At 35.3% G+C, this 23088-nt stretch overlaps 7 protein-coding genes across 7 annotated transcripts; 4 read left to right on the top strand and 3 right to left on the bottom strand.

Annotated features, from left to right (window-relative positions):
* Positions 1-3036: 3036 nt before the first annotated feature.
* DSM5745_11363 (uncharacterized protein) lies at positions 3037-3754 on the top strand (the record flags this gene model as incomplete). The annotated part of the gene is made up of 2 exons (XM_026753379.1): positions 3037-3660; positions 3752-3754. 2 exons carry the CDS (start codon positions 3037-3039, stop codon positions 3752-3754), a joined length of 627 nt encoding a protein of 208 aa, XP_026598014.1.
* A 339-nt stretch (positions 3755-4093) lies between these two features.
* On the top strand, positions 4094-6082 carry DSM5745_11362 (uncharacterized protein; the record flags this gene model as incomplete). The annotated part of the gene is made up of 4 exons (XM_026753378.1): positions 4094-4365; positions 4600-4618; positions 4866-5790; positions 5883-6082. 4 exons carry the CDS (start codon positions 4094-4096, stop codon positions 6080-6082), a joined length of 1416 nt encoding a protein of 471 aa, XP_026598013.1.
* A 1120-nt stretch (positions 6083-7202) lies between these two features.
* Positions 7203-8105, bottom strand: DSM5745_11361 (uncharacterized protein; the record flags this gene model as incomplete). The annotated part of the gene is made up of 1 exon (XM_026753377.1): positions 7203-8105. One exon carries the CDS (start codon positions 8103-8105, stop codon positions 7203-7205), a length of 903 nt encoding a protein of 300 aa, XP_026598012.1.
* A 583-nt stretch (positions 8106-8688) lies between these two features.
* DSM5745_11360 (uncharacterized protein) lies at positions 8689-10008 on the top strand (the record flags this gene model as incomplete). Its single annotated transcript, XM_026753376.1, has 5 exons — positions 8689-8740; positions 8797-8984; positions 9056-9365; positions 9417-9570; positions 9624-10008. 5 exons carry the CDS (start codon positions 8689-8691, stop codon positions 10006-10008), a joined length of 1089 nt encoding a protein of 362 aa, XP_026598011.1.
* Positions 10009-10573: 565 nt separating this feature from the next.
* On the bottom strand, positions 10574-11380 carry DSM5745_11359 (ankyrin repeat domain-containing protein; the record flags this gene model as incomplete). Its single annotated transcript, XM_026753375.1, has 2 exons — positions 10574-10899; positions 11254-11380. The coding sequence occupies 2 exons, from the start codon at positions 11378-11380 to the stop codon at positions 10574-10576; spliced, it is 453 nt and encodes a 150-aa protein (XP_026598010.1).
* Positions 11381-13564: 2184 nt separating this feature from the next.
* DSM5745_11358 (uncharacterized protein) lies at positions 13565-14862 on the top strand (the record flags this gene model as incomplete). Its single annotated transcript, XM_026753374.1, has 2 exons — positions 13565-13600; positions 13651-14862. The coding sequence occupies 2 exons, from the start codon at positions 13565-13567 to the stop codon at positions 14860-14862; spliced, it is 1248 nt and encodes a 415-aa protein (XP_026598009.1).
* Positions 14863-14942: 80 nt separating this feature from the next.
* Positions 14943-15749, bottom strand: DSM5745_11357 (Serine kinase HT1; the record flags this gene model as incomplete). Its single annotated transcript, XM_026753373.1, has 1 exon — positions 14943-15749. One exon carries the CDS (start codon positions 15747-15749, stop codon positions 14943-14945), a length of 807 nt encoding a protein of 268 aa, XP_026598008.1.
* Between the last annotated feature and the right edge of the window lie 7339 nt (positions 15750-23088).

Here is a 23088-nt window from a genome sequence, read left to right as displayed (position 1 = left end):
TCAGCACGCCCAACATTCGTATCCGCCGGCTGATATATATCAAGAGTTAATATAGTCGAAAAGTTATATTATATTAAATTTATATTATTGTATTTAATTTCCATTAAATAATAATATATATTATTATTTAATAAATTATATTCGTAAGCCAAATATATTACAAAGTAAAATATATTAAAAAACTTAATATTTTATAAAATTTAAAAATAAAAATAAAAAATTTTTATAAGTCACGTGATTCCCCTAATATATATTTTATTATTATATTTATTACTAGTATTAATTTAAGATATAATATTAACTAGTTATATAAAGTTTATTATTATTTATTTAGTTTAATAGTAAGTCACGTGTTTAAACTAATAAATAAATTAATTATTTTAATTTATAAAGGGGATTAAACCCCTAGCGTATTTAAATTATATAGTAAACTATACCACTAGACTATATAGGTTTATTATTACTAAATATAGTAAAAAGCTTAGTTTAAATGGAAAGAAAAATAAAAAAAAATAACTTTTTATTAACTGAAAATAGTTTTTAAAACCTCTTAGGCTTTCCTAAATAGGCTAGTTTTTAAAAGTAGGTATAAGTAATCTTTTATCTAAATAAATAAAATAAATAAAATAAATAAATTAAAATAAATTAACTTAATAAAATATATAAATTATAGAAATTATGTAAAACCTTTATTCTTATATTAAGCATATATAGTAATTTTTAGAATATAATCAAATAAAATAAATAAGGCCTTTAAAATATAAAACTTAATTATAGAATTTTATAAAATATTACCAACTTTTTTTAATAAAATAATTATAATTTATAAATATTTATAATAAATTTTATATTCAGAAACTTAGCTATTAATTATTATAATTTTTTTATTCTACCTTTTTAAATTATATTATATTTCTAATACTAGTATAATACTAAAAAATATAAATTTTTTAAAAATATTATAAATTTTTATAAATTTTGATAATAAATCTCATAATTTCTTAATTTATAAAACTAATTTAATAGATATTAACCTTTTTAGGTAGGATAATAATATTATTTTTAAAATAATATTTAAAAATTAATATTAAAAATTATTTTATTAAATAAATTTAAGTTATATTATATTTTAGTTATAACTCAAGTACAAGACCATTTAAAAAGAATTTACTTATTAATTTATAAGTAATAATTCTAACATATAATTTAATTAGTTATTTTATTGAATTTTAATTTTATTAATAAATATATATAATATTGATATTTAAGCTATTTTGTTTATAAAAGCGAGCTAAACTTAAAGCTAATTGAAGTAAAAAATAAAATAAAATAAATAATTAAATTATATGCTAAAATTAGCCCTAGAATTATTATAGTTATTTTAAAATTAATATTTTTATTTAATATTTTTTATTTAATATTTTTTATTTAATATTTTTTTATTTAATATTTTTTATTTAATATGTTTTTATTTAATATTTTTTATTTAATATTTTTTATTTGATATTTTTTATTAATAAATATAATATCTAAAAAGTTATTTATTTAATAAAATAATATAAAGATTACATTATTATTTAGGTATTATGAAGTAAACTAAGATAGAAACTTTTAAATTTTATAAATTGTTTAATCTTTTTAAATAAAGTATACTTGAAAAATATAAAGTATTAGAAATAATATATAATTAATTTATATAATATAAAATAAAATTATAATATAAAATCATTAACAATTATTTAGGGTAATATTCATTTATAAAAAATAGAAAAAATTATTATAAGTTTTAATAAAATTAAATAAAATATAAAAATAGTTATATAGTAAACTCTAATTATATATCTTTTTATTTATTTTAATATTTAATATTTAATCTATTATACTTTTTAAGTTTTTTTTTAAAAAAAATAATACTAAGAATATATTATTATATATAAATATTTTTTAAGAGAACTCCTAATTATACTATTAAATCTAAGTAAATCAAGCTTTATACTAAAAGCTGTTTCTAATAATTCAAAATATATTATTTTATTATTTTATTATTTTATTATTTTATTATTTTATTATTTTATTATTTTATTATTTTATTATTTTATTATTTTATTATTTTATTATTNATTTTATTATTTTATTATTTTATTATTTTATTATTTTATTATTTTATTATTTTATTATTTTATTATTTTATTATTTTATTATTTTATTATTTTAAACTAAGCTATAGTAAGCGTCTAATCTTATATTTTAAAAAGTTTATATTAAAATTTCAAAACATATTATTATTATTAATTTTATTTTATATTTTATATATTTTTATTATTTAATTATATTATTTAATCTTTTATATTAAGCTAATTATTATATTATATACTAATATTATATAAGTATAAATATTTATATAGGTAATATATTTTGAAGCCTAAATATATTACTAGTATAATATTAAGAGCCCCCTTTTAATATATAATATATTAAAAAGTATAATATATATTAAACTACCTGATATATATTAGACCTGTAAAATACATATTAAACCTATAAAATATATATTTAGGTGGAATGAATATATATTTTTAATAAAAAATATATAACTTATATTAAAAAATATATATTAATTATTATTATATTTTTAAAATTCAAAATATATTATTATTAATATAAGTTATTATTTATTATATTTTTTTTAAATAAATATATATATTTATTAATAAAATATATTAATTTAATATATTATTAGTACTATATTAAACTTAAATTTAGGATTAAGATAATATTTATAATAAATTTACTATCAAGGCTATACCAGCACTATACTAAAAACACCCCCTCCGCCGGCACGGCTGATATTGATGTCATGGACATCTAGACAATATTAGATAGTCACAAGAATAAGTGCTGGCAACAATATGCTGCTATTACCGCTGCGGCATGTGCCAAGTCAATTGAGGAATAAAGAGCATCTTGATTGCATCCTGGTGAGCAATCTCTGCTGGGGGGGATCTGATCTAATATTTCTAGTGATACAGGTTCAAAATGTACCAAAAAGTCGGAAGCGTACTTGACCATGATATGAGGGAGAGCTTGAGGGACGCAACATCTAATAGTGATTCTGATCCATTTGCCCGGGTTTGGCACGAAAGTACACAGCAGCTGAAAGTAATCCTATGGGATACTGCCACAGGGAGTGTTAAGCATACGCTGGAATCATCGTCTTTAGTGGGCGGGCCTGTTACTTTTGCCCACAGCCAGCTTCTCATTGCGAGCGGTAGAACTCAGGTTGGAATATGGGATTTTGGGTCACCCAGTCCGAAATTCACGTTCAACCGGGAACCTGAGCATACAGGAAATGTTACCTGTCTTGTCTTCTCCCAGGACGATAAAACAATTGTCACCGGCTATTATGATTCCGAAATCTTTATTTCCAACTGCACATCCGAAGAGTTGCAACGCGCGCTTGATTTCCAACTTGGCCCTGTTAACTCTATCTCGCTTTGCCCGACATATCATATATTAGAAGTGGCAGTAAGGCGCGACCCCCGAGGGGCATGGGTGTTGGATGCGCACAATACAGAACCACTTCAATGTTTGCTACTTCCGTACCGCGAGTCGATTACCCAGACACTTACCTTCTTGCTGGGCGTGGGATTATTGGCCGGGGTCAGTTATCACGGACACCTTTCTCTGTGGAACACGAGCACCTGGTCAGTCCAGCTAACTCCTGTGATGCATCCAGCTGCTCTCATGGAAGTGAAATTTTCTCCGGAAGGGAACCTCATAGCTACGGCCTCACGGGATGGTACTCTACATATTTGGAATCATACCCAGGACCGCCTCTCGGAAGGATTTGGGCATCATCAGGGTTATGTCCATTGGTCACGATTCTTACCCGATGGGCGAATCTTAGTATCGTCATCTGACGGGGCACTTCGGATTTGTTTGTTCAGAAGGGGGCGAGTCGTCGCTGTGGGATCTCTCAGATATACCATTATCGAGTGATATGACACCCAGTGCGTCTCCAACATTCAGTGAGGCCTCGATCCGGTCCTCGTCGCTCGAAGAGGTGCCCCCATCCTCTGCTTGATTTAATTCAATGTCTATTGTGTCCTCACCCGGCGATCAGACATCCATCGAGCCCAATGTGATCGACGAATCCGATAACTGGCTCATCAGCCCCAGAATGTTTCTACCTGGGCCTGAGAGAAACTGGAAGATCCGAGGACGCTGGATCACATATATGGATAATCCCATTCTGCATCTCCCTGAGGATCGCCGGATGAAAGACTGTGACATCTTCGGAAACACCATCGTCATTGGGTCTCCGTTCGGAATTGTCACTGTCCTCAAGTTTAGGGACTTGGAGAGGTTTGTTGTTGAGTCCTAGGTAACTCGAGGGTTGCGGCAATGGATTTACGTTCCCGATTTAATGTCGATCAGGGATCGACTACACCTCCTCGATGCGGCGGTGTCTGGCCAATAGGCCGCCCATTCACAGGTGTATACATGACATAAGCCCTAGGGCAATTAACTGCAGGTTGTTTACACAACAATTTGCGACATCTAATCGTTGATTGACATAAACTTGATTGATATATTTAGTATTGACTTCGAGCTTCCGGTGAGTACTTGATGGGAAAGGACCCCCCATTGCGGGTGACGTGCCTCCTTCCATGTAGGGCTTTCCTGCTCCTGCCCACCGCACCATCTTCCAATCGGTCTTCTGCCCCTCTCTTTGCCTCTTCACCATTTTTGCCTTGCTTTCGTTCTCGAGTTGGAGGCCATCGTCCACATTCATTCATTCCATCTATTACAACCCAGCGTCTCCGCGCATCTTACTGATTCATCTTAACATTTCATCTTCATAGGGTATTCTACCAACGCATCTTACCCCCGCAACACCATCCACACGCTTCGAAATGACGACGGTAAACAACGGCGACAGGCCATTCCGGTTTCTGGATCTTCCTCCTGAGATCCGCCTTATTATCTACAGAGATCACTTCACCTCGAAAAAGCTGAAGTTCCGCAGGCTGCCCAAGTGGCCCACCTACTACAAACTGGAGAAACCTGCACTGGACAATCTCGCATTGCTGTACACCTGCAAGCTGGTCAACCATGAAGCCCGGAACCTATGGCTGGGCCAGGTAACCTTTGTCTTCCGTGTGGTCGAGGACATGCTCAAAACATTCTCCCCACTGCCTATGGAGACTCTATCGAGAATCCGCTATGCAAATGTCAAGGGTTATTCTTTCACCCCCATCGCGTTGTCCGCAAGAATTTTCCCACAGACCTACCACATCCCCTTCGTACTCAACCTTCTTCCCGGCCTGCGCCTTGATACACTTACCGTCATCGCCGTGCAGTACCCTGAGTACCTCTACGATACTATTACGGAGTTTGTGAAGTACGGCAGTGGATGGCGCAAGCTGATATATCACGCAAAGGACTCTCAACTGCTCGCCTTCCGGAGAGATCCTCGCCTTAGCAGCTCATCCGACGACGTCGCGAGATCTCGCAGACCGCAACCCAGCACCTGGCAGCAGCAGCTCATCGAGCGCGACGGAACGGCCTCAAACCCCTCTGTCACCATTTACCGGTCCACGAAATCGCGGTTGGCCGGCTCGGTCCTGAACCCGGATACACGCGAGATATTCGAGCAGAAACTACAGCCTGGCCAGCAACCGGAAGACTTCGAAATCCACGGAGACGCCCTCCGCGGCGACAAGGATCTTCAGAAGGAGGTGTTGGTCGTTATACAGCGTGGCAAGAATGCCGACATCACGGATCTTGGTCAGCCGCCTTACCCTCCTGGCGATATCCGGCAATTAGTACCCAATAACCCGGTCTGGTCGGAGCTCCGGCGGCTGTATACTTATCTACAGATGAGCTCGCGATTGCCCCGGAGCCGGTGGTAGATGAGGGAACTCTGAGAAGTGGAAACCCTGGTGTCTACGAGCAGAGACGATGGAATTTCTCGTTTCTCTATGAGTCCTCCGGATGCAAAGGGCTGCGTGCCCATAGGTACCGCGTTGCTGAGTATTATTATCGATTATCGGGCTGGTATCGCCCTCCTGAGCATTAGAGAGAGCGTTGGATATGGTCTGGGCTTGTGGTGCACTACACTCCGCGACAATCGTTTTGTTTTCATCATAAATGTCATCAATACTTCACTTGATACACAATGCTAATAGTGTTACAATCGAACGGCAAGCTCCTTCACTCTTTGATTTCGTTCTTATGGAATACATCTACTAGCGTTAGCTGTCATCACCCATGCAGTCAAATCGGACCAACTTACTCTGTATCTCCGGCATCCAGCTCGCCCTATACTTGCAGAAGAACTCCCCCTTGGGCGGTAGTACCTCAGGATCATCCAGCGACCCAACAACGATATACCGGAACTTATCCTTCACGGCGTCCTGCTCCCGTTAGCGCTGCCCCCTTGATTGATGGTGAGAGTAGATACATACCCCATACTCGCAAATAAAACTCCCGCAATTATCGCAGAACTCCCGATGCACCCCGTTGTCCTGCACGAATTCCTTCGCTTTGCCGGACGTAATCTGTAGTGAGTCCTTCGGGATCTTCGCGGTGAGCCCGTAGTTTGCGCCGAATGCTTTCTACGCCCATCGTTAACTTTACCCCTCGGACACTGAGAAGAGGGGTACTCGGGTAGGGATTGCGGACCTTGCAGCTTTGGCAGTGGCATAGACTTGTCCGTGCGTCGTCGGGAGAGGAGAGGGAGAGATTGTATTGGATTCTGCGGCAGGTGCAGGAGCCGGTGTAGGAGGGCATTTTGCGGGCGAGGGAGAGGAGGCGGCGTTGGATTGTTAGGCTCATGGGGTAGTTTGAGGACCTTGGGGTTTGGATGAAGAAGAAAAAGGGAGAGGGAGATAGTTTGTGAGGTGATCGGAGTGGGATTCCGGGTGTAAGGGTGACGTCATGGGATCGGTATGACATGTTGAGGGGCCGGGGTTGGAGAGCGTTGAACACCAAGTTTAATAGTTCAAAGACTGGAATATCCGGCCAGAGAGGGCGGATGTTGTATTGTTTGTGAGAGAGGGTCCGATGCTGGATGCCTTGCACAGGTGCTGGGACATTCACTCCTTTGCTCTCCCCAAGGACCTTACAATAACCCTAATGGTACTTTCCATTAGTAGGCTAGACGCAATAGTCGCGTAAGATTCCTCGAGACCACGAAATTAGAAAACAGTAAGCCCTCCATCAACAACAATATCCGCCCCCGTGATATAACTCCCTGCACCACTAGCCAGGAGCACAACAACCCCCGTCAACTCCTCCGGCTGCCCCATGCGCCCGAACGGCATCCGTTTCGCCCATTCCCGTCGATGCCCATCAAGCCCCTCCCCTTCGTTAAGGATGGTATCCATGTACCCAGGAGAGATACTATTAACCCTAATCCCGAGGCGCGCCCACTCGGCCGCAAGCGAGCTCTTTATCGACAACACAGCCGCTTTAGAGGCGTTGTAGTGCACCTGCGGCTGGGGGAAGTTCACAATGTGTCCTGATATACTCGCCATGAGGATTATACTTCCTCCTTTGGAAGACTCGTGCGCCATGTACCGAGCGACAGCCTGCGCGCAGAGAAACACACCCGTCGTGTTCACAGCGAGCATTTTGTTCCATTCGCTCACGGAGATGTCAAGCGCGTGCGTGGCGCCAACGATTCCCGCGAAACAGAGTAGGATGTCGATTGAGCCGAGGGTGTCGTGGACTGTTGCGACGGCATCGGCCACGGAATCGGGATCCGTGATGTCGACTTTATAGAAGGTGATCTTTGCGCTGGGAAACTCTTTCTTCAACGCATTGACCGTGTTTTGAGCTTCGTTGGGATGTAGGTCAAAGAGTGCAAGGCCTTGCAGGCCGTGTTCAAGGAGGGCGCGGCACGCAACGGACCCGATGCCGCCTGCGCCGCCGGTCACGATGGCGTTCCCGGATATGGCGAAGCGGTCTCTGGCTCGTTCTGCGGGCAGGACAGTGGGAGGAGCTGAGGTGGGTGCGGCGGTCTTGGATGTTGCGGTGCCGGTGCTTAGGGTCATGGAGGGGGGGTTGCGGGAGGTGAGTTGGGAGCGGTCGGTTGTCATTTTGTTGGATGGGATTGGGAAAGTACCCTATGTTGCGGAGGATCTTTTGAATTAGGGTATCTAAGGGACGAAGCGAGGGTGTTGCGGGTACAATGTAGGGGCAGGACGGTCAATTGTATTGATACCATAGGTACTTTCCATGTCTACTTGCATCGTTCCCGTCACTTATGCCTGGATGGAATGTTCAAAACGCGGGACGAAGGCCGAGGCCTTCTCCAACATGGACAAGGCCTGGACCACCAATGGACTGCGCGGGACTGTACAGTACGAAGTCAGAAAGCTGGCAATGTCAGCAAGCATCATGCATGCTGTCAAGGCGCAGGATTTGGAGTACGCCTCTCTACCAATCGCGAGCCAGTACGATTGCGTAGGGCGCTGTTTAGCGCATGGGACTGTACAGTCCGCGCAGTAGGGCCATCACTAAGGCGAGGACTGTATAGTAACTTCTCTGACATTATATTGGCACTCGGTACTACACCGAGGCCGTCTTAATAAAATGACTGTTGATTGTCCATGGGCAGTCTCTATACCATCCGGATAGAACGCGGTGTACCTTGAAATCGCGTACAAACCAGCAACCGCCATGAAGAACCACCAGCAAGCAAAGTCCTGGCTGGACATTTTGCAGGAGCAGCGTGAGCGCTTTTGCTTTTGTGCTGTCTGGAGATATCTAACATATTCCCACCTGCAGTCAAGGTTGACATCGACTGCATGGACCCAAATGAGACACGGAGACTGCTCCCCTTCAAACCGCACGACCAGACGAGCAACCAGCGCCTTCCCTACGAGCAGATGGTTGCCCCCGAAAACCAAGAGTTGTTTCTGGAGACGGCGAAGGAGCTAAAGGACAAGGGGTGGGAGGCTATTCTTGAGCAGATGGTATGTCGCCCTTATTTCTTGTTTACTGTCCTACCATAAGCCACTGGGACTCACGAGGTGGCCATTGATAGAGTGCACAGCTCTGCGCAAAGCACATCGCCAACATTCAAGGCCGCGTCCTCCTTCAAACCTCGGCGTCCTACGCATACGATACCGAGAAGATCGTAACCCAAGCGCGATCCTACGCCCGTGAACTCGAGCGAGTCGGCATCACCAAGAATAGAATCTGTATTAAGATCTCTTGCACCGGACCAGCTCTGGCCGCGAGTCACATATTACTAAAAGAGGGAATCCGCACGCTGGGGACTTCGCTGTTCTCCGTTGCCCAGGCGATTGCGGTAAGCCAAGCGGAGTGTCTTTCCATCAGCCCGTACTATAACCGTGTGTACTATAGTCCACCCCGTTAATGGCAAGGTGGCTCACTCCTTCCAGTGCCCTGGTACCACTCGAACCCCGACCTCTGGCCTGACGTCGAAGACCCAGCGCTCGAGCATCCCATGACGCCGAGAATCATCCAGATCATGCAGACTTATCGGCGACTGGAGCGGGAGACGGGGAGGGCACAGCCGATGCTGAAACCCGCTAGGTACCATGCCTTCCATCATGCGTGTCAAGAGCCATCATCTCACCACTCTATAGTTTCAAATCCGCACGCGAAGCCATGGCCATGGGCGAACTGGGCTGCGACCACGCAACTATCCCCGAGGATATTCTCCAACAACTGTCTCTGTTGCGCGCGGACACTAATCCACCCCCTGGATATCCATATGGTAGTGCGCACAACGGAGGAATCCCCGCCCGTCTCGCGCATTTAGCTGACACTGATCCCCTCGCTGGGCGTGGTTGGGATGCAAAGCTGGCAAGGGCAGACATCGATTACCTATCTGACAATGGGGTGGCCTTGACAGAAACTATTGAGCAGGACCCGGTTACAGCGCGGGGGTTGCATGAGGCGCTTGAGGCGTTCAAGGCAAACGAGGTGCAGAGTAGAGTTGTTATCGAGGAGGTTTTAAAGCAGGTATAGCTTTACTATAGTGGATGGTAGGTTGCTTTTTAAACCTTATTCTGGAGTTCTGTGGTGCTTTAACCTCCAGATGAGATGGCCTGTTGAAATAGCTGGTCTACTGTAACTCCCCAGCGTCTATACTGCCCAATTAAATGGAAGACCAATCTAGTAAAAGCTAGTAGGCAAGGGCTATAGTGGGGCGAGCAGTATACTACACTTCAACAGAAACACTAAAAAAAAATAATTCAAGTATTATTATTTTCTGCAAACTATAAAAGAAACAAGAAACAAAGCAAACTGTTAGCACCACATGCGAGACCCTCTCCCAGAAACAAAAATGACAGATTAAAGAGCAAAACCAAGAGGGATACTAACGTAGCTTCCAAGGTTATAGGTGACTTTAGGTGCTTGGCATGAAAACCTTTAACTTAATATCGTTCCAGCAGGCCTTGGAGTAGTGTTGATAGTCATCTTTGGGCTCGCCTAGCTAAGCACTGGCCTTACGTAGTATAAAAGCAACCTCGCTGGAAACATCCTTTTAAGAGGTGGCATGGCCAAGTGGCGTCTGCCTGATTTCATCTGGCTAATTAACATCAGCACCAGCTTTGATTAACATCTCCACAAGGTCCTTGCGCTGCGCTCGAGCCGCAGCTGCTAGTGGTGTAATTCCCAGCTTGTTAGTATAGTTAATAGCCTCTGGACGACGGGCAATCAGCATCTTGGCGGCGGCCTTGTGATTGCACTCGACTGCCATGGTAAGCGCGTAGTTTGTCTTTTGCTCGGCTGTTGGATCCCTTGGATCCCAATGTTGCATAGTACCCGTCACAGTGGCCCCAGCGTCAAGAAGGAGCTTGACAATCTCAGGAAACTCCGTTGCATAGGCTATTGGTGTTGCCCTCAACTTATTGGCTTGGTTAACGTTGCATTTATGGGTAAGTAATAAGCAAATTATTTTAATATCCCCTTCCGCAGCTACAATGTGTAGCACGCAGCTTTTATTAATCTCTTAAACAAAGCTAGGGTTAGCACCATGGTTAAGCAAAAAGTAAATTACCTTAGGGTGGTGGTGCGCTTGTGGGCCCTGTAAAATAGGGATAAAAAAGTCCCTAAATAAATACTTATGGGAGTAGCCTGATAATATAGCCTTGTAAAGTGGATTAAAATGCCGGGTCCTGTTAACATCGGCGCCCGCATTAAGAAGCTGTCTTATAATATTAATATCCCTATTTTCGGCTGCGCAGTATAAAGGTAGAGTGAGCATACTGGCGTTTATTATGATAGTACGGTGCTTGAGCAGGACAGCTACGGTGCGGGAGTGAAGCCCGTAGACAGCTTTTGTCAGCGCGGTGGGTCCATGTGTTTGCTTGTTGCTGTTGTTGATGCCCTCCATGCCGAAGTGCGAGACAAGGAACTCTACCACATCCGCCGCGCCTTCCACCGCAGCCCAGTGCAGGATATTGTTTTTACTAAAATAAACAGGCTTTCCCGACCATAAATACCCGGGGAATTCCTTAAGCTTAGCCCCTTAAAAAATTAAAAGCTTTATAACCTTTGCTTTATCCATGGTAGTTACCTTAATTAAAGCCTGGTTTATAAATATCTTGGCCCTATTATCTAGTATTAGGGTTATAATTACACAGCAGCCATTACGCGCGGTTATAAAAAAAATAATATTATAAAAGGCTACATCTTGCCTAACCACCGGGAGGATATCCTTAATAAAATACTTTATAATCTTGGGGCGGTTCCTCTTAGCAGCCTAAAAAAAAATTTTTTACTGTTTCTTAACCCGCCAGCTCTCACGGTTTATATCTAGGGCTAAAAAGCTAATCCCTAAGGCATGGTAGGAGTTTTTAACAAAAGCAGCAAGATCGCGAAGTTTGCTAACGGCAAGGACACCTTTAGGGATACTCCACATCGCTGGAGTGGAACAAGTAAAGTTCAAAACAGGCATTTTGATAAGTAGTTGTGTTAGACTAAATCTGATCTGGTGAAGATGTAGACAAGGTCGGATAATACTCTGATGGAGTAGTTGTGACAGACAGAATGTGATCTGGTGAAGGTGTAGACAAGATTAGATGATATTCTGATCTCGGCAGGAAAACCATGCTACTTTATACTGCGTTGTCTTTGTAGCTGGTTTAATTCCTCGAGGGTTAAACACGTTTTTGGTAGGAGATAAATGGGCATTTAAACAAAAACATTACCTAATAAAGGCAAGAGGAGTGTATTAGAGAGCAGCAAAAGAATCAGGGGTCATCTACTGCCCTCACCCTTAATCTCAGGTACAAAGTCCTTTCACATGTCTTTGCGACTTCCCATTGTGGGTTTCAGCAAAAGAACACAAGGAAGCGAATCTGCCATGTTTCTGCCTGAATAAATGAAAGATCTAGCTTTGTTCATCAAGAAGAAAGCAGACTGTCAATTTGCAATTTCTTTGACACGCCATGACATACGCTGAATGAACTTGGCGTTGTACGTGACTTCCCATTAAGGGTCGTGAAAGAGCACAATGAAGTAAATCCGCCAATGTTCTATCTGAGAAAGTAAATCAACTAAGTGTAGGCTGCAGGTTGTTTGATATTGCATGGGGTTTTAGGCTCAATAGCTCATAATTGCATAGGATTGTGTGAAGTCCACGCTCACTTTCACTGCCAGGTCATCCAGAAAACCTCGGTTCCAAGACCCGTATACCAGCAAAAGTAACAAACCACATCGAAATCAACCCTAAACCACTCTCTCCCCAACATTCATCCCCGTCAAACCCAAAACCCCCCAAAGACAAATCACCAACCCACTCACCCCCCGAAAAACCGCCTTCCCGGGCACCCCAGCCTGATAACAAACCCAGGCATCGACGGCACCCACATACCCGCCCATAATAGCAAGGACGGTGTCGAATTCCTCTAATTTCCCCTTCGCATAGAGGGTCCAGAGAACCAAACCAAATGCCGTGATGCGACCGCATTTCAGCACCATAATTGTCTGCGCTTCTTTTGAGGTTGCGATGGGCGACGGGAGCCCGAACTCGCGGATTGCTTTTTCGGGGGAGAAGAAGGGGAGGAGCCCGCCGAGGGTTGTGGCGGTTGCGACGAAGAGAGGTGGGATGTGGCTGATTGTAAAGTGGGTGAGCATTTTGGTGGTTTAAAAAGGCTGGTGGATTGTGGTTGCTTATGTGTAGATGGGCAGAGGATAGAAATTGGCAAGTTGCTAAAAACCGAGAAGCAAAGAAGGGTCGGGGAATCTTTTATATTTCTGTTAGATTTGGGCCCGGCTAAATAGTGTTCCTGAAACAGTTTCATTCTGCGCCCTAGCTAGTGTGCCAAGCAGGCTTAAGGTTAGCCATCTAATAGTATGCTAGCATACTCATAGTATACCGGATATGGCATAGACGGTATACAACTGCCGGGAGAGCTCAAGTCTAGAACGTCATCGGAGTTTGTCTCTGTATCACTAATCCTGTGCGACAATGGACCCCTCATCGGGGTGGGGAACAGCAAGTAAGCCCAACCCCAGCTATATAAGCCCAGCCGCACCCGCCATTTCCTCCGTCTTACATCCCTCAACCACCACCATGCCTTCAACCCTGAGCCTTTCGCGCCTCGCAATAGTACGCACGCCCCTCCCTATCCATCCCAAATACCTCCTAACAAAATGCAGTTCGCGGTCCTGGCCGCCATTTCCCTCCCCTGGCTGCAATCCCGCCAATACACGCTCTCCCTACTCTTCAAAAACAAGCCCGAGAATCTGCCCGAGATCAACGCGTTCTCCTCCTCAAGCCTAAAATTCACAGACAAGCCCGGCCTCCGCAACTGCGAGGATGGCATCGTCGTACCCGAAGACGGCTTCGCGATCCTGAGCTGCGATCCCGGTCGTGATCTGTGGAATACAGTCATGGGCACATTCTATCACGACCACGGCAAGATTCCAAATGGGAAACTTTGGCTCTACAACTACGCCTTGGACTTCGATGCTGCACCCGGAACCGAGGGCGAGAATGAGGATGAGCATGAGAACCAGACAGAAGAGAAAATCGTGCAGCAGATCCACTTCACCGACACACCACCCAACTTCTCCTTCCACCCGCTAGGCATCGACCTCCACCGCGCCTCAAGCACGCTCTTCGTAGCTAACCACGCGATCGACGGGTCCCGTCTCGAAGTGTTTATCCTCGACACGAACGGCAGAATCCCCGTGGCGCGATACGTCAAGAGTATCCTGCACCCGCTCCTGCCGGGTCCGAACTCGCTCATCGCGCTCAGCGAGCACGAGCTCTACGTCACGAACGACCACTACATCCTCCGCCGGAAGTGGTCGCTCGGCGCGCTGTTCGAGACGTACGCCGGTATCCCCGGCGGAACGGTGGTGTACGTGAATCTGAACGAGGAGAAGGAGGTCGTCGAGATGCGGAACGTTGCGCGCGGGCCGTTCGCGAATGGGGTTGCGCTGGTTAACGAGACGACTGTTGCGGTCGCTGTAACGGCGGCCGCGGAGGTGCGGCTGTATAAGAGGACGGGGGACAGCGGCTTGACGTATCTAAAGGCAATCAGGATGCCGTTCTTGCCTGATAATTTGGCGACTGAGAAAAATGGGTCCCTGCTTATTGCGGGACACCCGCATCCGCCGAGTCTGGATAAGACGGTTCATGAGCGAAGGGCTTGTATTGGGGCTGATGGGGTTGTGCCGAAGGAGTGCTGGAAGAGTACGGCGCCCAGTTGGGTTGCGAGGTGGAGTGAGGATAAAGGGGTGGAGAGTTTGTATATCACGGCCAGTGAGTTTGGGTCGAGTGCGACGGCTGCGAAGGATGTTGGCAGGAATGTGGGTATTGTGACGGGGTTGTATGAGAGTGGGATTTTGGTGTGGAGGGAGTAGGTACGGGTACATCTACAGATCCTGGGATGCTTAATATGGAATTTGGTCGGTATTGTAATTCTAAATCAGGATGCCAGGCCTCAAGACGTCCGAACGTCAAGGACGGCGCTTGGGAATGGCTTCATCGTAGGCAGAGATAGGTTGCTTTCGTCGTCCCCCAAACGGCAAAGGTCCTCCACAACCTCATCCATACAGGAATAAGCTGCGTCCCAACAACGCGTGATAACATGACGTAGCAGAAAATGTTCCACGTTCGGGTACTCCCTCGCCGCAAAACGCCGTTCGGCCGTCCTCATCAACTCAAACATCTCCATCGTCCCCGAAATCTCATGGAACGGCACACGTCCAGCTTCAATCTCAAACAACAGAGACCCGAACGCAAAGATGTCAGTGCGAACACTAACAGCCGACCCACCCGCACACGCGCACCACTCATAGCAAACCAACGGCGGCTCGTCGTCGATCCCCGACCCAGCAAAGTCAATGAAGCGTATGTGGCCCGATCGATCCAAGAGAAGGTTATGGCATCCGACGTCGGCGTGGATAATGCGCTTGCTGTGGATATAGCGCAGGCCTTCCGCGGCCTCCTGCGCCCAACGGAGTCTGGTGTGCTGTGTGATCGTTCCTGGATTGTGGCTCTGGATTATCGTGCGGAGGCATTCGCCTCGCTCTAGGATGAGGCCTTCGTTCGTGACGCCGCTGAGCACTGCGATCCGGCGGTGGGCGCCTAGCCGCTTGTATGCGCGGACTTCGATGTCGAACGCCTGCTGAGCAAATTCGTTTGATGGTGGCGGGCGGCGCTTGATGACATGACTACTGCCAAAGGTGTAGATGGAACTGACGGTTCCTATCGCGACGATTTCCTGCGTAGGTCCGAGTTCTGGCATGAGTGACATTAATCTTGTGGGGCAAGAAGGAAGAGGAATTTGCTGCAGATTCGTGTGACGGTAGCCCATCCTATGATTATTTATACATGGCGGGACAGAAAGACGGCCAGGATTGGCTTAGCGGAAACAATCATACCGGTACCTATACTTTAGCAGCCAATCGAGTACTGTATCAGCCGATGTCCCGTGAAAAGTCCCTGATTGTGCGAAGTTCCGGCTGCAAGTCCTTGGAGAGCTAGTCAAGGGAATAATATTCCTGGTCCAATAAGTCAGACTAATACTAAATTGGAATATTAAGGTTAATAAATATAAGGCCCTTTGTATACCATACTAACTAGTAAAGCTATTAATTAAATACTATAAAAAAAATAAAAAAAAAGTAAGTTATTTATTAAAAGCTAGAGCTACCTAGGGGTTTATATAAATATTTTAAGTTTTTAAAAATTTATTAGTAACCTAATTTTTTTACTAAAATAATAAGGTATTAAGCACCTTATTTTTTTATATTAACGCAGCATGTAAAGGCATTAATAAATAAAAACTTTATTAAAATAAAAAAATTTTACCTTTAGCTAATATATGTAGAGACCGACAAGTCTTAAAGATCTTTACTAATAATAAAGATATTAATAAAAAAATTTAACTAATAAAAATAGAGTATTTTAAACCCTGTTAAATAATATTAAAAAAGTTACTTAAAAATTTAAAAAAAAGGCTGGCCTTAAGGCTATTTTTATAAACTTTTAAGTTATATTTAAGCTATTTTTAATTAAAAAGTAAATATAAGTTTAAATATTTTATATATAAGTTTTTACTTTAATTTATACTTAAGGCCTACCCTAGCCTTGCTTAATTAATAATTAAAACCTTAAATATTAATAACCTAGTTAAGTTATATAACCTAATATTATAATAAAATATATTAAGCCTTAGCGGCCTAAAGCTAAAGCTTAAGTTATTTAAGGTATTAACTTTAAACTAATAATAGGTTAGCTTTAATAATATTAAATAAAAAAATATTAGCCCTAATAATTTTTTTTTAATTAAAGGGTTATCCGCGACCCGCTACTAAACTAAAAAAAAATAATAATAAAATACTATTATTATTATTAATATTAATACTAAATATAGCTTTATTATTACTATTTTTAACTTTATTAAAATATTATTTAATATATTAAATTTAATGTTTTATTTTTATTATTTATAGTACTTTAAATAAAATATAATATTTATTTATAACTAAAAAAAAAGGCGGCGCTTTAATAGTGCCTAGTATAAAAGTATAAATTATAATATAATTTATAATTTTATAAACTCCTAAACTTATTAAATTTTTTACTAAATAAAAAATTACCTTTTTTTATTATAACTAAAAAAAAAGCCCTTTCAGGCGCTACCCTAGCTTTTTAATAAGTAAAAAAAAGCACCTTATTATAACTATAATAATTTAAAATACCCCTACCTTTACCCCTTATACTCTTACTATAATATAATTATAAAACCTTTTTAATATAATATTTTTACTAACTTTAAAAGCTTTTAATATTTTTAATCTTTTTTTTATACCTGTTCCCCTTTAGGTTTAAAAACTTTAATTTTAATTAGTTCTTAGGTAGTAATAATAATAGTAATAATTAATATAATTTATATTTAATAAGCGCCTTTAAAATATATAATAAGGTTATAAATAATAATTTAATAAGTTTTTTTTATTTTAATAATTACTAACTAGTAGCGCTCCGCCGGCGCTTTATTAAATATATTAACTTTTAGCTTTATAATAACTATTTTATTATTTAATTATAGCCCCCGCGCCCCCTAGCTTACCTTTTTTATTTTACCTAGTATTATACTAGTTTTTGCCCTTATTAATACCCTTATTATAAGTTTTATATTATTACCCCCTTAAGCTTTTTTTTTTTTAGTTTTTAGCCTTTTTTTTATAAGTATACCTTATTTTTAACTAGTTTACTAGTAAAATAGCTCCGGTATAAATATTAGCTAATAAAAAATAGGTTTATTTATAATATGTAAAATATATTTAAACATGTAAAAATAATAGGTTAATTAATAGCCTTAATTATTATATTTATTTAGTTATTAGGCGTAATTACTTTTATTATATTTATATTAAGGGCACTTATCTCCCCTTATTATTTTATATAAAAAATATTATCTTTTTATAATAAATAAACCCTGCTAACTATAATAAATATATTTATTACTAAAATATATTTATTTATTAGGTTAAACTAGTAATAAAGGCCTATAAAAAAAATAAGTACTAAAGTTTAGGTAATAAAAATATTAACTTTAGCTATTTAAAAGCTTATATAATTTTTTTAACTTATTATTAAATAGCCCCTAGCCTATTTTAATAATAGCTAAAATAATTACTAGTTTTTTAATATTTTTTTTTAAAAAACAAGCTTATTATACCTTTTTTTTTAAAAAATACTAGGTATAAAAAAAGGTGTTTGTAAAGGCCCCTGCTTTTATTTTTAATATTAAATAATAATTTTTTATTATAGCTCTTACCGCGTAGCTAGTTATTATTTTTTTTTTTAAAAAAAAAAATAAAAGATTTTTTTTTAATACTTTAACTTTAGAATAAATATAGTTTTTTATTTTAAATTATAATTTAAAATAAGTTTTAATACTAAGCTAGTAGTAGTCTAGCTATAGTTTATTAAATTTTAAAATTTTATAAAAAAATAAAAAAGGTAACTACTTTACTTATAACCTTAGGTATAATTTTAAAATTTTATAAAATAAAAAATCTTATACTTTTTTAAAGCTATAAATAACTAGTAATAATTAAATAATAGTTTAATAATTTTTTAATAATACTAGTAGTTTATTAAATCTTAAAACCTAGTAAAAAAAAAGGTATTTAACTTAATAAAATTATTATTTTTTTTTTAAACTAGCGGCAAACTAGTATTATTATAGTTAGTTTTTTATAATTTACTAGGGCTTTTTATACATACTTAAAATTAAAAAGTAGTTTTTATAAATTCTTATAGCTAGGCTAGCCCTTTTACTTAATAAAAAATTTATTATATTTATAAATATATTATTTTTTAAAAATAGCCTTAACTTCTTATTTATTTTTTTATTAACTAACTTTATAATTAATAGTTATTTTTTTAGGCTTATCTTACTATATAAATACCTTTAAGAAATATAAAATACTAAATAAATCTTTAATTAACTATATATATTAATAAGCTGGAGCTAATACGCCTATTTTTAATAATAAATTTAATTTTAAAGGGTTTATTATACTTTAGGTCAAGTTGTTTATTTAAATATATTAATTTAATATTTTTTAAAAATATTAAAATATTATTTTTAATTTTAAATTTTATTAAATAATATTTTTAATTATAATAAAGTGCTTATTTTTTTTATACCTTCTTTATATAATCCTGCAAGTTTTTATAAAACTATTTTAAATAATATAAGCACTTTTTAATAAAAAAATAAAATATTAATTTTCCTAGGTTTTTAAGTCCAGGAATTATTAATTTTTATTTATAACTTATTATAAGCAAAGTATAGCTAGTTAAGTTATTTTTTAAGTTATTATAAATAAAGCATGCTAGTAATAAGTATAATACCTAATTACTTTACTAATAATTATAATACATGTGTAAATATACCTTAAGTATTTAATTTTAGTATTTAGTTTAATTATTTAATTAAAAATAATATATTATACTAAGTTATTACTTAATATATAGTGCTTAATAAAAGGTTATTTAATATTTTAAAATAAAAAATAAACCTTAATTTATTATTATACTCCAGGGCAACCCTATATTATATATAATTTTTTTAATAAATAAATTAGCTAACTTTTTTATAGTAATTTTATTAGTAATAAAAAGATATTTTATTTTTTTATTAAATTAATTTATAATTACTAAAATTATGTTATAAACGCGCCCTTTATACTTTAATAAAGGTAGGCTAATAATAAAGTTTATAAAAATATTTTTTTATAATATATTTAATACTAGGAAAAATATTAAACTTCCCTAAAAAAATTATTTTAAAACCTTAAATTTTTAGTATAAGAAATATTTTTTAATATACGTATATGTATTTTTATTAAGCTTTTTTTATTAAAACTTATAGGTAAGTAGTTTAATAGTTTTTTTATAATTAAAGTAGCTTATATAAAAATTATTATAATATTATTTTATAATTTTATATTATAACACGGGCACRGGAGGTATATAAATAATACCTTTATAAAAAAAAAGTTTTTTTTTATATTATTTAATAATAAAAAAGGCCTGCTTTAAATTAATAAGGATTATACTTTTAAGCTATTATTATAATTAGCTAGTAAAAGTATTTTTTTTATTAAGCTATAATTAATTATTATTAAAGGGTATTTATAACTAGTTTAATAGTTTTTTTTTTATTTATTATTTTTATAGTAAATATTTTAAGGCTTAAAAATTTTAGGTACTTATAAATTTAACCACGCGGAGGAATAGCTAGGTTTTTTAGTATTATTTTAATAATAGTTTATTAAAAAAATAAACTTAACTTTTTTTATAAAGTAGGAAGCATCCTAATTTAATACTTTTTATTTTTTATTATATAATTTAATTATTATAATAGTATATTTATTAAATTATACTTACCTAGCTTATACTTAATTTTAAAGTTATAAGCTATAAGTAATTTTACCTATTATATTTATTTTTAATTTAAGACTTTTATTATAAAAAAATAATATAGGTTATTATAATTATATTATATATATATAAAATATAAAAAGCCCTTAAAATAATAATATTACTTTTTAAAGCACTTAACTATTATAAATAATTTTTAATTATAAACCTTATAATAAAACTTTAGTTTATATAATTAATAATAATAAAAGGCTATGGGGCGCTACTAGTCCTATTTTTTTTATTAAATAATTTTTTTTACTTTAGCTATATAATAATTTTAATAATAATAAACCTTAACACGTTAATAATAATAAATTTTTTTTTAAAAATTAAAATATTATAATACCAGCGGTTTAGTAAAGTTTAACTTAATTTTTTTAAATATATTTTTTATATTAATAAAAAATAAAAAAGGCCTGCTTTTAYATTTTTTTACTATTTTTATTAAAAGCTAGGTTATTAAACACGTTACTTTAGTATAATTAAAAATAAAATATTAAAAATAATTTATAAAGCCTAAAAAAACCTATAACTTATAAAATAATATTAATTTTAGCTAATTAATAATGGTTTAGCTATGGTCTAGATTAATAAATATTTTTTTATTTAATAATAAAGCCTAAAAACTTTACCTTTTTTTTATAAAAACTATATTTTAATAATTTTGCATATAAATTATGCCTTTTTAATTAATTAAGGACTTCCTAAATATAATATATATATTTTTTTTATTTTAAAAAAAATAAGAATATTATTAAGGTAAATAATATAAAACTTATTAAAAATTTTACTTATAATTATATTTATATAAAATTAAAATATAGCTAGTGTATTTATTAAGCTAAAAAATATAATTATATATTTATAGTAATTATAATAGGTTTAAATACTATTTTTTATTTATTTTTTTTTTAATTTATATTTTATAATACGTGTTACGCAAATCTAGCTTAATAAAATATTATATATTTATTAGTTAATTTATTAGCTTGTTAATATATAGTAATAAATAATAATTCTTGTTAATTATTATATTTAAACTATAGTAGTTAATATAAAAATATAAAAATTTATTAAATTTTTAAATAAAAAGCACTAGCGCTCTGGCATTACTTTAAAATAGCTTAATTTATTTTTTTAAATATTTTATTAAAATACTTTTTTAATATTTATAACTTATACTAGGAAAAATTATAAATAAAACCCTATAAAGGCTTTTTATTTTTTTTTTAATAAGATTTTATACTTTACTTTACTAGTTAAAAGTTAAGCAGCTTCTTATTTAAAAAAAACTTTATTTTAATAAATATACTAGGGTGGTAGGACTATTTTTATTTTTTTTTAATTTTTTTTAGTTAATAAAGTATTATAAGTACTAGTTTCTTATGCATAATTTTTATAAACTTTTATAATATTTTAATTTTAATAAAAAGTATATAATTTTACTAGGTTTATTTTATTATAATAAAATAAAGGTTTAAATTTAATTTAATTATTTAGGGACGTTTTAGGACTACTTAATAATTTTTATAAATAAAATTAATAATATAATATATTAAATTAAATATTTTTATAACTTTTTTTAAATTATAAACCTAAGTACGGGCTTATAAACACCTATAATAAAAAGTAAAGGTGTTATTAATATATTAAACTAGCTATATTATATAATTAATATTTATTTTAATTTCTTGCTTTTATAAATATTAAATTAAAATAAAATTAATATTAGTTTTAGTATTAAATAGTGCTTTAAATTATTAATTTATTTTATTTTTTTATACCCTAAGATTTGCAAGAATAAAAAAAGTAATTTTTTTTTTAAATTATATAACTTTAATAACTTAAAACTAGGGGATTATTATTTATTTTTTACTAGTTTTTTTTTAGCTTTTTTTTTATTTAAACAAGCCTTTAATAAGTAGCTTAATTTACTATAGTTAAAATAAAGGCCTTTTTTTTATAATACTTTTTTTTTTTAAAAAAAGTAAGTTACTGCTTTTTTTTACCTTTTTTTTTTTTTTAAAAAAGCTACTTTACTATTATTTTAGTTTTATTTTAAGTTATTTTTATTTTTTTTATTTTTAAAATTAGAACTAGCTCCGGACTTTTTTTTTTAGTTTTTAAGGCCTTATTATACTTAATAATAAATTTTATATAAATTATTACTATATTTACTTTAAGCATAGTTTTTAAGGGGGTTTTTAACTTTTTTAAGTATAAGTAAATATTTTTATTATAAATTTTAATAAATATTTATATTTTAAACCTTAAATTATTAAAGTACAGGCTTAATTTTATAAAGCAAAGTTTTTAAAAAGTAATATTTTAAATATTTTATTATTTAATTAAAAAATATTAGGTAGTATAATAGCCCTAGTTTATTACTAAGTTAATTTATATATATATAAATTTTTTAAAATTTTCCTAGGTTTACTTATTATTTTAAAATTTAATTTAACCTTTTTAATAATTACAGGCATTTTTTAAAGTATTTTAAATAATAAATATAATTTTTTTATTATTTATTTAAAACCTTTTAGGGGTGTTATAAAAGTAATTTTTTAAATTTTTAAACTAAATTTTAAGTTTTATTATATTTTTTTTTAACTTTTTAACTTTTTTAAACTTAATCTTAG

This window comes from Aspergillus mulundensis (genome assembly GCF_003369625.1).
Source record: "Aspergillus mulundensis strain DSM 5745 chromosome Unknown scaffold_25, whole genome shotgun sequence".
In the NCBI taxonomy this organism is placed as follows: Eukaryota; Fungi; Ascomycota; class Eurotiomycetes; order Eurotiales; family Aspergillaceae; genus Aspergillus; species Aspergillus mulundensis.
The sequence above is the reverse complement of the archived record's forward strand: the minus strand, read 5'-3'. Positions and strand labels throughout refer to the sequence as shown.